Here is a 15,314-nt window from a genome sequence, read left to right as displayed (position 1 = left end):
CAAGCGTGCCAAGGCCACAATTCTAGCAGAGGACTAAACAAAGCAAATAAATTAAATCCTTACCAAGCTGTTGTCGGGAATATTTAATTTCTAGAAATGCAGGAGAGAAAATAATTAGTCATACAGTACATCTTAATTATTATAGTTACAACCTAACTGAAACATTGTTTGCTAAATATATACATGAAAACAGTCCTACCTATTCATTTAGGTGTAGTACATTTTAACCAACTCATTGTCTCAGAAATTATTAAAATAAAACTTATATAAAATTTTGCTTTGTGCGAGACTTTCAAACTTTATTTGTTTTAGTTTAGAGTTTTAAAGTTTCTGTGTTGGTTTTAGATTCTGGAAACAATATCAGAGTTCGGTGAAAAAATGTATTTCCCATTCTGTGCTTTTCAGCATTATTGCACTATTTTTTACAATAAATATTATTAAATATCACCATAAATTGAATGTAATGTGTATTAGAAAACCTGAGCAACAGAAAAAAAGATATTTTCATATTGAATCCATCCATTCAAACCATTTAATCCAACAACACAAGTGCTGGAGAATACCATGTCAGAAATAGCTGGAAGGCTGGAGAACATCCAGAAAATGGTGACAGGATGGTTAGCACGGTGGTCAGCTCCTCTAACTGTTAATTCTAGAGTCATCACTCAAATCCCAGCCTGTGCACTAACTTTATGGAGTTTGCACATTCCTCCCATGTCTGCACGGTTCTTCCTCCCATTTCAACAAACATGGATGTTGAGTTAATTGCTGAGTCTAATTTGACAGGTGTTCATCAAAATGGTGGATGCACACAGCTTTTCAGGCTGAGCCCATCTCTGCTACATAGGTGACAGGTTTGTGCTGGTGAACACCAATCACTGACTTGGATTCAGGACTTGGTCTTGGTGTACCTGTTCTGGATCAAGTTCTCTTGGATTTTGTTAGACCTTTAATGAGGGTCTTTAATGGATGATTATTTGTCTGTCTAATCCAAATACATTAACTTTCCAAGGGCAACCTCTTTCAGGAGCACATTTCTCCAACTATAAGGATCCTTAGGTGTAGTCCAGTTTACCTATTTCATTGTCACAGAAATTACTAAAACAAAATTATGTAAAAGTCTGCTTTGTGAGAGATATTCAAACTTTATTTGTTTTACTGCAAAGTTTTAAGGTTTCTGTGTTGGATTTAGATTCTGTAAACAATATCAGAGTTCAGTGATAAAATGTATTTTTCCATTCTTTACTTTTCAGTATTATTGCACAATTTTTTATAATAAATATTAATAAATCTCACTAAAGATGAAATATTAGAAAAAATACTGAAAAATAAAAAAAAATAATAATCAACTCATCTACTCAATTTAATCCAGTGACATGTATCCTGGAGAATTCCCTAGCAGAAATATTTAGGTGGAAGGACACCATCCATGAAATGGTACCAGAATGGTTTGTAAGGTAGTGTAGTGATTAGTTCTGCTGTCTGCAAATTCTAGAGTCCTTATTCAAATCCCATACCTCGACACCAGCTGTGTGGAGTACACGTATTCTCCCCATGCCTGGATGGGCTTTCCTCCCATTTCAAAAAACATGCATGGTAGGTAATTGCTGAACTTGGCACCAGTATGTGTGGGTTCTATGACAAGAATTTCAGCCTGTAGAGGACCAGCTCCTGCTTAGTGACCATTGCTGCTGGGATAGGCTCTGAATCCTTAATTGGATTATGTGAATAAAAGAATTTTTACAGTTTTCTTCAATTGGGCTTCGTAGTTTGGAATAAATGTAGTCTTCCTTTAAAGAAAGGCTAAGTTGCGTTTCTTCTTCTAATTTAAAGACCATCAAGGCATATGATGGAACATTCAACTTAACAATTGTTTTTTGCAGTCACGAAGAAGGAAGGCATTACATTTTATTTCTTTTTTCCAATGTTGATGTCTTTTTTCTGCACTTTTTTCTTCACTAAAACAATTTTGAGTGTTTGAATTGGAGAGGCTAAGGCAGGGGTCTGCAACCTTCACTATCAAAAGAGCCATTTTGCCCCCTCTTCCTCCAAAGAAAAATAGTCTGGAGCCGCAAAACATAACACAGCTTATAAACTTTTAAAAGTTTTAATCTTTTTTTAGATTTTACATGTTACAACCACGGAATACAACAAACAGAAGTGCAGTGTGCATGTGTAGGCCTACTTTGAAATAAATTTAACTGAACTCTGCAGGCCTATTTGAGTCCTTCCTATACCTGTATAAAATTAAAATAAAAACTAGCCCACTTTAATATAAATAAAACATTTAGCTGTAGCTTAGCAGCTTTAAAAAAGTAAACATAAAATTCCATTTCAGTGTGCTCTCATCCTCTTCAGGTTTCCCTCTCAGCCAGCAATCAACTGAAGCACCTGAACATACAAAAAAACCTACATCAGCTCCGGGTCCGAAATGAATGTGTTTTTTTTTTTTTAAATATTAGCCTATTAAATGCTATTGTTCTCACCTGTTTAATGTGACTTCTGTTTCTGAAGTTCGCTGCAGATCATCTCGAGCACTTTGAGCTACTTTTTGTATGAAAATGTGCTATATAAATAAATGTTGTTGTTGTTCTATGTCGGGGCTATACGATGTGACTTTGACCTTCACACAGGACTGCAGGCTCATGTGTGAGGTGGGAGAGATAGTTGGACTTTATGAAGTTCATGCTTGAGAAAACTTGCTCACATAAGTATGTTGAGCCAAAGATGGACAGGACTCCAAATGCATATTTTTTCATGTTTCGGGAATGGCACTCCATGTATTGAAAACAAGTTTGTCGGGTTTGGGGAGGTTTTCAATATCAGTCCATTTGTGCTCTTTAGCGAGAGTAGCCTTCTGACAGGCGACTTCTTCAAGATCCGCTGTCAGGCATTTGAACTTGGACACCCATAAATCTTTATCCGCTATGCGGCCAGTTCAATTTCTAGATCGGGTTTACTTACTCCTGTGAATGCGGATGTGTTCAGCAGGGATGGGTCGATGTCCAGGGAAGGAGAGAGTGTTTTTTTTCTTTCTGAACTCACTGAATCTTTCCCTAAATGCAGCTTGCATTGCAATAATTGTACGGTGGAAATAATCACAATTTATGTGAATGTTCACTGCTTTGAACTCTCTCAGGGAGGGGAAGTGAGAGAGTGTACCTTTCTGTACATCTCTGGCAAACACTGTCATCATGCGCTCAAACACCAAAACATCCTACGCCAAAACATTTAAAGTCAGAGAATAGATGCTCTGATATTTTTATGAACGATTCTTTCATGTATTCTCCGTCTGTGAACGGCTTACCCCTCCTTACGATCTCTTGAGCTGCCACAAAACTAGCAGCTGTAGTTGATTGTGGAGAAGTGATCCACTTTTTGAAAGTATGTTTGCTCTGTTCAGCTTTCCGTTGCAGTTCCGAAATTGCTCTCTTTCGCTCATCTTCACTTGGGTATTTTTCAGTGAATGCTGATTGCTTGTTTCGAAAATGTCTTTCAACGTTACATTTTTTGTTGTTCGATAATTTATCGCCACATATTAAGCACACCGGTAAGCCAGCGTCGTTGGCGGTGAAGGCAAATGCTTCTGTCCACGCAGAATTAAACTCTCTGTTCTCTTCTGGGATTTTTCATTTTTGGGATTTATTCATGGTTAGTGCAGGGGTCGCACACTCCAGAAGCCACCTGCAGGTAAAGGCGAGGGCTATAGACGTAGATGTGACGCATATTTTAGTTGACAAATTATAAATAAAAAATAAAAATAAAATTTAGATGTTAAAGTGTATAACAGTAGTAGTAGTAAATAAACATTATATAAATTACATATATTATATACAAATTAAATTAAGAAATTGCCGTTATTCATTTTCATGTTTTTTTTTTTTTTTGTCAAGGCCAAAAGGAGCCATTACAAGGAGGCTGAAGAGCCGCATGCGGCTCCAGAGCCGCGGGTTGCCGACCCCTGGGCTAAGGTTTCACTGCTATTTAGACTGAATATGTGAGTAGCACTTGACAAGAAAAAATGATAATAGAAATACAGACATGGACAAATTTATTAGTGTCCTGGCAGCTCATTGAAAATGTGTTGTATGTCTCCTAAAAAGTGATTAAATGAAAAGCAATTGTCCCGTATATACCTGCATGCCTTTGATATGTCATTAAGTAATGTAAAGCAAGTTTGAAAAATTATTTCTTATTCTGCAAAGATATTCTAGAAATGCCTGGACACATTTGTTGGTATCCCTAGAAAAGATGGCAAATTATTGGTTTAAATTGCTTTTTCAAACTGGCTGTTTTCTGCAATTCCAGTCATACATCCCCAATCATGCAATTAGTCATCAAGCCTATTTAAACAGAGAAAAGTGGTTACTTTGCTATTTGGTATCATCATGTGTCCCACACTCAACATGGACCAGAGAAAGCAAAGGAGAGAGTTGTCTGAGGTGATAAGAAAGACAATTACAGAAAAGTATGTTAAAGGCAAAAGCAATAAGACCATCTCTAAGCAGCCTGATGTTAATTTTGACAATAGTTGTGCAAATATTATTAACAAGTTTAAGGTCCATGGGACTGCAGCCAACATCCGTGGACGTGGCTGCCAGAGGACAACTGACCTCAGAATGGGCAGAAGGACAATGAGAATAGTAGACAAAAAGTCAAAAGATAATTTCCAAAGAGATACAAGCTGAAATCCAAAGTCAAGGACCATCAGTGTCTGATTGCACCATCATCGTTTTTTGACTGACAGTGGGCTCAATGGAAGAAGACACAAGAGGACTCCACTGTTGAAAGAAAAACTTTAAAAAGCCAGGCTGTAAATTGTTAAAATGAACATTAACAAGACACAATGCTGCTAGGAGAATGTCCTTTGGACAGATGACTGAAAACTGGAGCTTTTTGGCAAGTCACATCAGCTCTGTTATTTACAGATGAAAAATAAGCATTCAAACAAAAGAACACTGTACCTACTGTGAAACATGAAGGAAGTTCAGTTATGTTTTGGGGCTGCTTTGCTGCATCTGCCACGGGGTGCCTTTCTGCAGTGAAACGTACTGCCCAGTGTCAGAAAGCTCTGTCTCCGTTACAGGTTATGAATCCTCAATCAGTAAAATAACCTAAAGCACACAACTAAAATCACCCAAGAATGGCTAAGAACAAAACATTGGACTGTTCTTAAGTAGCCTTCTATGAGCCCATATCGAACACTATGTAAGGAACTGAAACATGCAGTCTGGAGAATGAACCCTTCAAACCTGACACAGCTGGAACAGTTTATTTGGGAATATATATATATGTACAGCGTATATATTATAAAAAAAAATCCTGTGGGAGGGAATGACTAGGAGACGATACGTGATCTTCATGTTAAGATCACTGAAGACACTTAAAAGACCCGCGAGACGAAAGAGAATGGCCAGGGGTGTCTCGTGGGGACTGTAAACATGAGACTTTGTGCCAAGAGATTGATCCAGAACTGTCTCGCGATCCTGGAATATTAGATCATGAGAACATGAGATTCTTGCAAGACACGCCCTACTTACAAGCAATATCAAAAGAAAAACCATCAGTCGTGTAAATGCTTTGAACACACACAGATCCAGGGCTCAGCGCATATCAAGCGTATAAGGAAAATACGTTATAAATGAAACATCGACGACTAAACAAAGAAGAAAGAGCAGTGTGGAGAAAAGAGACCCAAAAGCGTTGGAGAGAAAAAAATGCAAAAAAAGAATAATCTAGGTTCAGACAATAAGGAAAGTAACAATCAGCCCGGAACAAGTGGAATTGAAAAAAAAAAGCGCGTCCAATCGGGTTCAGAATTAAAAGACAAAGAGTAAAAGACAAAGTAGAACTTCATAAAGACGTTCAAAAACGTCGGTGCGATACACATGCAGAGCAGGTTTATGAAAGCAGTGGAACTCAAAAGACTCAAAAAAAACGTTTGTGTGATACAAATGCAGAGAAACATAAGGAATATGAAAGCAGAAAAATTAGAAAGTATAAAAAAAAAGAAAGTAAACATTGCAGTAGCGCAAACAAACGGAAATTATTACTCGAAAAAAGGGAAAATAATCACAAAGGACCAGATGTCATTGAAAAAAAAGCAGCACAAAGCGAGGTCAGAAATAAAAGACAAAGAGTACAAAAAAAAGTAAAACGTCATAAAGAGGTTAAAGAACAAGGGGGCCAAACACATGCAGAGCAGGTGAGAGATAATGAAAACAGTGGAATTCAAAAGACGCAAAAAAACGTAGGCGCGAAACACATGCAAAGCATGATACAGAATATGAAAACAGAAAAAAATGAAAGTGTCAAAACAAAGAAAGTAAAGATCGCATTAGCGCAAACAAAGACAAATTATTACTCGGGGAAATAATGTAAAGGTGAATAGAGATCGAATATATGGACATTGATGATATGTCAGAAGTATGTAAATATTGTAAGGCTTTGAAGTTCAAGTCAGAGACTTGTAGATCGTCTAATTCGTGTTGCCATTAGGGAAAAGTTGTGTTGGCGTATCCAAGAGAATTAAAAGATTTGATGTTTGCGGAAAGTGAAATCCACAAACACTACAGGCAAAATATTCGAATCTACAATAATCTTTTCGCATTTGCATCATTCAATGCGCAAAACGTTAGATTTAACACAAGAATGGACCATACGCTATGAGAATCTGAGGTCCAGCAACAATTAAAGCAACAACAAGTTTCATTTCGAAGAAACCACAATTTAGGCAGGTGTATATTTATGATCACGGAGAAGCGATGCAACATAGAATCAAAAGAGTTACACGATCAGACGTATTAAAAATTATACAGCCAATAATGGATACAAATCCATACGTCCAAAAGTATCGCACGTTACACGAAATCTATCTGCAAAACACGGACAAAGAAGTTTTCTTGGATTTCTGTATGAATCAGAAAGATCACGCACGCATATATAATAAGCCAACATGTGACGAGTTATCAGCGAAAATAGTTTCGAAAGACGGAAATATAAAAAACAGAGTAGATATTCGTGTTTATCTGAAAGCAGAACATGAATTGATATTTCTGTCTAATAATTCACCACATTCCGATCCATTACTCTTTCCCTTGATTTTCCCAGATGGAGAAACAGGATGGTCATACAGTATGAAACACACAAATTCAGAAAGACAAATAACACCAACACAATATTTTGGGGCAAAATTAGTGATACGTTCCAATGTATTTAACCCACTTCTGCCATCTCAACGTCTAATGCAACATTACATTATTAATGCGTATCTAAAAGTCAAAGCTAATTGTCTTTTCTTTATTAAATCGAATTAAGCAAAACTTAGAACGGAACATATGCAAGGACTCATTGATCACGTTCAAAATTCAAATATCAATAGTTCAGACAAATTCAAAATAGGTAAAGCAGTAATATTACCATCATCATATCAAGGTAGTCCAAGAGCATTGCAACAGTTATATCATGATGCAATGGCAATATCCAGAACTATCGGTCAGCCAGATTTATTTATTACAATGACGTGCAATCCACAATGGCCAGAAATCCGGAGATTCTTGAAAACAATGCCACCAGCTACATCGGCTCTGGGTATTCCGACTTTAGTAAGTAGATTGTTTTATCAGAAAGTCTTAATTTTATTGAAAGAACTCGAAACGGTGTTCGGTAAAATCCGAGCATACATTTACAAGATCGATTTTTAAAAACTGGGTTTACCTCACATGCATTTATTGGTTACTTTACAAAAAAATGTATTAACTGCTGATGATGTAGATCGTTTTGTCTGTGCTGAAATTCCAAACAGAGAAACCTATCCTGAATTATGGTACAAAGTCATTAAACACATGTCTCACGGACCTCATTTACAAGATTCAGCAAGTTGGGACTTGAAAGAAAAAAAGTGTTTAAAAAAATTTCCAAAAGCTTTCGTTCAAACAGATATGACTAAGGCTGGCTCTCCAGATTATCGGCGAAGAGATAATCATCACGAACAACACACTTATCACGGAAAGAAAGATGGAAAAATTATGAAGATCGATAATTCAATGATTGTACCATATAACCCCTATTTGCTAAAAAGATTTGATTGTCATATTAATGCCAAGTATTGTGTATCAGTGATGAGTATTAAGTACATCTACAAGTACATTCATAAAGGGCACGATAGAGTACGCGTAACGTTATCGAAACAACAAGCACATGACAAAGTTGAAGCATACTTAGATACTCGATACGTTAGTGCAATGAAAAGCGGGTGGCATTTAATGGAATTACCAATGCACGGTCGAAGTCATTCTGTAGAATTATTACCGATTCATTTACCAGGACAGAATATGGTTCAATTTAAAGAAGGAGAAGAAGCAGATGCTTTACAAGTAGCAAAAACAAAAAAAACAAAATTATTGGCTTATTTCGATCTAAATAAAAAAGACATAAATGCAAAGGCATATACGTATGCGCAAATTCCTCAACATTACACGTGGAAAAAACAAAAAGGAATAAGGCATCCAAGAAAAATTAATTGCACTAGTGTTGCACGATTAAATATTGTATCAGCAAAAGATAGCGAACGCTTTCATTTAAAATTGTTATTACGAGAATTGAAAGGAGCAACGTCGTATAGAGATGTTCTAACTATAGATGAAAATACGTACGGTACCTTTCAAGAAGCGGCTCGAGCAGCTGGATTATGTAAATCGGACGACTATATGTATGACATGATGTCTGATGTCACGTCTGTAATGATGTCTGACAAATTAAGACACTTCTTCGTATACTAAATTATGACAGGGGAAGTTGATGCTTTACAATTATGGGAAGCGTTCAAAGGACCATTATCTGAAAAGTCAAATGAACAAACGGCTTTTTCAATCATCAAAGAATTGTTAGAAGCAGAAGATTTAACAATGCAACAATTTGGACTTCCACAAGAAATTAACAAATCAGAGGTAAAGAAAGAGATAAAAGCAGACGAAGATGAAACAGTGGAAGACCATAGAAAAATATATCAGGAAATGTACGCACAATTAAACGATGATCAAAGATCCATTTTTGACACAATTCAAAAAAGTGTCCTCAGAGAAATTAAACAGCGATTATTCTTCATAGATGGCGAACAATTCTATCATGTAAAATTTTAACAGGCGACGAAAAAGGTAATGAAGTATATATTCCATGAATAACATTAGACACCAAAGGAGACCTTGATATGCCATTCGTATTACAACGTTTACAATTCCCCATTAGACTAGCATTTGCTATGACAATTAACAAATCATAGAGACAAACATTCGAAAAAGTTGGTTTATTTAATAGAGACAAAGAAACGATATTCACTCATGGACAGTTATACGTTGCATTGTCACGATGTAAGTCCAAAAATGGAATCAAAATTCAATGTGATCTTGGAGAAAAAATAATTCCAAATATTGTTTTTACCAAAGTTCTAAAATAAAAGGGAAACTAATGAAACAGAAACAATTCCAAGAAAAAAAAATATTGTAAAAGTGTGTATCCAGAAAACCAAACATGGGGGTTGGTGAGCGAAGTGAGCAGGGGGCATAGCCCCCTAGTATATATATATATATATATATATATATATATATATATATATATATATATATATATATATATATATATATATGACTTGTTTTTTAACATGGTTGTAAGGAACTAGAGCATTAGCTAGTAATAAAAGGAACAAGGCATTAACCAGCCCAAATGAGACATCAGTTCATAGAACAGCACACTCACACACAGTTTTGCGAGTTAACCAATAATGTTCATCATCAAGATGTGTGAGTAAACTGAAGTACCTAGAAAAACTTACATTAGGAAATTGTGCAAACTTTACACAGTAATTGAGTTTGATTTTGAGCCCAAGTCCCTGCAGCACAGTAGTGCTAATTATTGCATCATCTTGCCTCTGTCTTTCCTTAACAAGTCACATTCTAGTTAAGATGTTATAGAGAAAAATAACAACACTTTAAATGTGGTCAAACATGCAAAATAGTGACTATGTCATATCATCTGATCTTTCTTTAACAAGATACATACATGTCAACACAATAAAAAAGGAACAATCAGCCATGAGCTTGAGCTTGCCTTTTATTTGTATGTTTTCTGTATTGTAAAAGATCTAACATCATTAAGTAGTTTTGATTAATGTTCTATGTATGGCCCTGTCAAGCAAAGTGAAAGAACTTTCCATGCCACAAAGTTTAGTTTGAAATTCAGGTTCATAATATTTTATTGACACTAATCTTCATAATTACTCACCTTCAATTAGGCCTTGTTGTTCTTCAGTTAACTTTTCTAATAGAAGGATAACAGTTGAGTTTTAAATTTAAAATGTTGGAGGCACAAAAAGTACATAGAAATTATAGTTACATCTTCATCTATTAAAACTATCATATTAAAAACAGACAGTAAAAACTGAAAATGTCAATATTATCATATTTACAAAACAAACTTTTTTATTGACTGCTAATTGCAGTGCATCCCTGCGCCAAAAGATGAGAGAAAGTTTAAACATGATATAAAACATACTATTAATTCTTAACTATCTGCTTACTTAATTTTTTGCATTTTACCTTAGTTACTGTATGCTTCTCTAAGCTGGCACCAGTTTTGTACTAGCTTTCATACACTATCAAACCTGTCCATATAAACAGTACCCATCAATCCACCAATTTAGCCCTTGCCATTCATTCAGCTTATCAATGCAATCATCTTATATTTTACACATCCCAATATTTCAGCTTTCTAATTCTTTCAAAATACAGTTTTGCATTGTTTTAATATAATCTATCCTTAAAGACCCTTGATGTCCCTTTGTTCCCACTGAAGAACTCATTTTAACTTTTTCAAAGTCTTCAAGGGCTGAACTAGCAATATGCCTTATAGGTCTTTTGTGACCTGATTCTGACATCCCTTTAAGGTGTCCTGTATGTTAGACCTTTCATTACAAACCTGTTTTAATTGGTTGACCATCCTAAACTATACTGTGGATCTGTTGCTCCTAGGTGCCACTGCTGAACAAAATACATTTAGGTGTTCTGAACAAACATAATACGCTAAATGAAGAATAAATGTGTAAGGTGGGTAAAAATTGACCAGAAGTAAACAGTAGAATATTTTTTTGAAGCTGTACAAACTATTGAATGTTCAACTTTTTTTTAATTGGTAATTAATTCTTTGAAATGTAAATCAGTAACCCAATTATAGTTTTACAAAAGTAGTCCTTCTAACAATCAACTTCAAAATTTTAAATACTTTTGTCATGTCTCCTGTTAATCTCCTTTTACTTTAACTGAAAAGCTTTCATTTGACTATTTACAATTAGCTCAAACCCCTTTTCTGGTTATTTTCTAGCGTCCATATATTTTTCCTTGTATTATGAAGACTAAAACTGCACCTGATATTCCAGATATTCAGAATTTTCACAAGATTACTATACAGTTTGAGCTAAAGGTACACAATGACTTGTTATACAACCCCACATTCTATTAGCCTTCTCAATTATGTCACGCTTGGGTCACAGATTTGCACAGAGACACAGGAGGTTGTAGAAAAGAAAGGAACTTTATTCAAAACACTGCAAACAAACATTTGTCTCTTTTCAAAAGTTTAAACATGCTCCTCCATGACAATTCAGAGATGACAGTTTCCCCAGGAGGAGAGAATGTCTGGGAGAGGGGTAAGGAGAAGCAAGAAATCAGTTTTAAGCAACTGAGAGAAGCCCGTACAGGCTTTTTGACAAGGCGGAGTACCACGTGGGAGGCAGATTACGCGACAGAGCCGGCCAGAAGGGAAAGGAGAAATGTGAAGGTAGTCTGTCTATGTTTCTTAGGGGTTTCCTAGGTTTTTTCCCAGGGGCGTCTGTATTCCCTGGGGGTGCGATCAGCTTCGCAGCTCACAATTACTTGCATATACTTACTGTTTATGGATGGTAACAAATTCACCATGATTCATTTTCTCATATAGTGTACTTTCCTGAGGCCACCCTGCCCCTTGGTGTAACTACTCCTAATATTTTGTGTGATACCTTATATTTATTTTATTCCATCTGTTATTCTTCTGTGGCTGCATCCAGAATCACAGTTTTAGGGCATTTTATAAATGTAGTTATGAAACAAAATCTAAATTAATTAATAATCATTAAATAATAATAATTAAATACAGAATATGATCTGAACATTAGATCTAATTATTACTTACAGTATTGGTCCACTAATTTAAGGTATCCCCAAGCTCTACATTATGTTTGACTTTTCTTGCCTTTACAAATACAATCAAAGACTAAATCAAGAACAGTCTAAATTATAATGGCATAACAATCTGTAGATATTTTGAGAAACACAGACTTAACTATGGAAAACAATCTTGATCAGCTGACATTTAATTATAATGTGACTCTGAAAGAGGCTTTGAACACAGTAGCTCCCCTTAAAATAAAGTGATTAAAGCAGATAGAAACTCACCCTGTTTTAATGAGAATACTTGCATTCTTAAAATAGAGTTCCAAAAACTGGACCATAGATGGGGTTCAATAAAACAGCGCATCTTCCGAACTGCATGAACAGACAGTGTGAAAAAGTATAAAAAAGCTCTCTTTATGGACCACTTTGACTACAATTCCAACTTATTAGACAAAAACAGAAACAATCAATGTGCACTTTTAACTGTTGCTGCTAATCTAACAAATAGGAATTCTGAACTGCAAAATACCTACAAGCATTAGCAGTGCTCACTTTACAGATGTATTTAATGATAAAAGTGACAATATAAGATCTCAGATTTCAGAGTCACCTTGCAAACTAAATATTACTTTGGCAATCCCTGTCTCTCCTTGGGAACACCTCTTTAGTAGTTTTATCTTGATAACAGAAAAGGAAGTCATAACTTTAATTTCTAAAATGAACCTGATACCTTTGCCTTACATCCAATTCTAACTAAACCGATGAAAGGCTAAATAGCTCTTCTGGCAGCACCCACTCTTAGCATTATCAATAGCTCATTGCTGAATAGTGCAGTTCCTGATGTACTAAAATTGTCAGCTATCAGACTGTTACTGAAAAAACCTGCATATACTTAATTACATGGCTTTTTCAAATATACCCTTTTTTTTCTTAAAAACTTCAAAAAAAAAAAAAAAAAAAGGTTGCCTCTCAAATTCTCTCTCACCTTACACATCAAAATTTACTTGGAAAATTTCAGTCCGGCTCCCATATCTGCCATAGTACAGGAACAACACTAAACCAAGGTGTAAACAACATTCTTATATTCTCTGATGAAGGAAATTCCACAGTAATTATGTTGTCAGATTTAACTGTACCATTTGACACCACTGACTGCTCTTTTCTGTAACATAAGCCAATAAATGAAATTAATCTCAAAGGCACTGTGCTTCCTTGGATTACTTCTTATTTATCAAATCGATTTCAGTATGAATAGAAATACATTGACATTATTCTCATATTATATTCATAAGGGGCGGCACGGTGGCGCAGTGGGTAGTGCTGCTACCTCGCAGTTAGGAGATCCGGGTTTGCTTCTCGGGTGCTCCCTGCATGGAGTTTGCATGTTCTCCCTGTGTCTGTGTAGGTTTCCTCCGGATACTCCAGTTTCCTCCCACAGTCCAAAGACATGCAGGTTAGGTGCATTGGCGATTCTAAATTGTCCCTAGTGTGTGCTTGGTGTGTGGGTGTGTGTGTGTGTGTATGTGTGTGCGCCCTGCGGTGTCCTGTCCGGGGTTTGTTTCCTGCCTTGCGCCCTGGGATTGGCTCCAGCAGACCCCCATGACCCTGTAATTAGGATATGGTGGGTTGGATAATGGATGGATGGATATTCATAAGGTAAATGTGGTGACCTGCAGGGCTAAAAAATTGGACCTTTACTGTTTTCAGTTCCATTGGGAAATATACATCATTAGGAAACATAACATTTATTTCTACTTGCATGTAGATGATTCCAAGCCATGCCTTCCTTTTAGTCCAAATGACATTTTTCAAATGGTGTCCTTAGTTTATTATGTCAATGAATTAAAAGAGTGGATGGATGAGAAGGAGTGATGCCAACCACAACAATATTCTATCACTTTTTAACTCAGCATTTAACATAGCCATTGTCTTTGACACTAGCTTGCCTTTTTAAATATGTGCATGTATATGGATCATACTGAGAGTTTATTCATGCATTTATTTGTAGTAGGATTCACTACAGCAATACGATATTCACAGGCTGTTCAAATCTACGGCCACGTCACTTCTGTTCTGAAATCTTTACACTGCTTTCCAGTTATGTTTAGGGATGATTTTAAAATTCTCCTTACATATACGGTAAAGCCTTAAATGGCCAACGCCCTGTTTACTTATCTGAACTTGTCACTATCTATACACCACAGCAGGTATTAAGATCTCAAGATGTGAATCTATTAAGAATTCCAAGGATTATCAAAATAAGAGTAGGAGATTGAGCTTTTAGTTTACAGGAGTGATCTGCCTTCATATACAGTATAAGAGATGCCCCTTTGGTCCCAAGTTTTAAATCCAAGCTGGGTACTGCATACCCTGATTCAAGCTGCTGATTAGCTGTGCATCTCTGTTTACTAATCATCCATATAAAAATACAAGCATTACAATACTTATGCACTACAGTGATCCCTCGCTATATCGCGCTTCGCCTTTCGCGGCTTCACTCTATCGTGGATTTTATATGTAAGCATATTTAAATATATATCGCAGATTTTTTGCTGGTTCACGGATTTCTGAGGACAATGGCTCTTTTAATTTCTGGTACATGCTTCCTCAGTTGGTTTGCACAGTTGATTTCATACAAGGGACGCTATTGGCAGATGGCTGAGAAGCTACCCAACTTACTTTTCTCTCTCTCTCTTGCGCTGACTTTCTCTGATACTGACGTAGGGGGTGTGAGCAGGGGGGCTGTTCGCACACCTAGACGATACGGACGCTTGTCTAAAAATGCTGAAAGATTATCTTCACGTTGCTATCTTCTGTGCAGCTGCTTCCTGAAGCGACATGCTGCACGGTGCTTCGCATACTTGAAAGCTCGAAGGGCACGTATTGATTTTTGACTGTTTGTTTTTCTCTGTCTCTCTCTCTCTCTCTCTCTCTCCCTGCTCCTGACGGAGGGGGTGTGAGCTGCCGCCTTCAACAGCTTTGTACCGGCGGTGCTTCGCATACTTAAAAGCCAAACAGCCCTATTGATTTGTTTGCTTTCCTCTTTCTTTCTGACAGTCTGTGCTCCTGACGCGCACTCTTTTGAAGAGGAAGATATGTTTGCATTCTTTTAAT

At 36.4% G+C, this 15,314-nt stretch overlaps 1 protein-coding gene across 1 annotated transcript in view; it reads right to left on the bottom strand.

The window, feature by feature from the left end:
* LOC114645139 (E3 ubiquitin-protein ligase TRIM39-like) overlaps positions 1-15,314 on the bottom strand; it is a 220,174-nt gene that overhangs the window by 109,707 nt on the left and 95,153 nt on the right. Inside the window, exons 17-19 of the mRNA XM_051922355.1 lie at positions 12,483-12,572; positions 10,279-10,314; positions 64-90 (exon numbers count right to left, since the gene is read on the bottom strand). Of these exons, the coding sequence (XP_051778315.1) occupies positions 64-90; positions 10,279-10,314; positions 12,483-12,572 (153 nt within the window). The remainder of the gene's footprint in view (positions 1-63; positions 91-10,278; positions 10,315-12,482; positions 12,573-15,314) is intronic.

The sequence above is a fragment of the Erpetoichthys calabaricus genome, chromosome 2, assembly GCF_900747795.2.
Source record: "Erpetoichthys calabaricus chromosome 2, fErpCal1.3, whole genome shotgun sequence".
In the NCBI taxonomy this organism is placed as follows: domain Eukaryota; kingdom Metazoa; phylum Chordata; class Cladistia; order Polypteriformes; family Polypteridae; genus Erpetoichthys; species Erpetoichthys calabaricus.
This window is presented reverse-complemented; position numbering and strand designations above follow the sequence as displayed.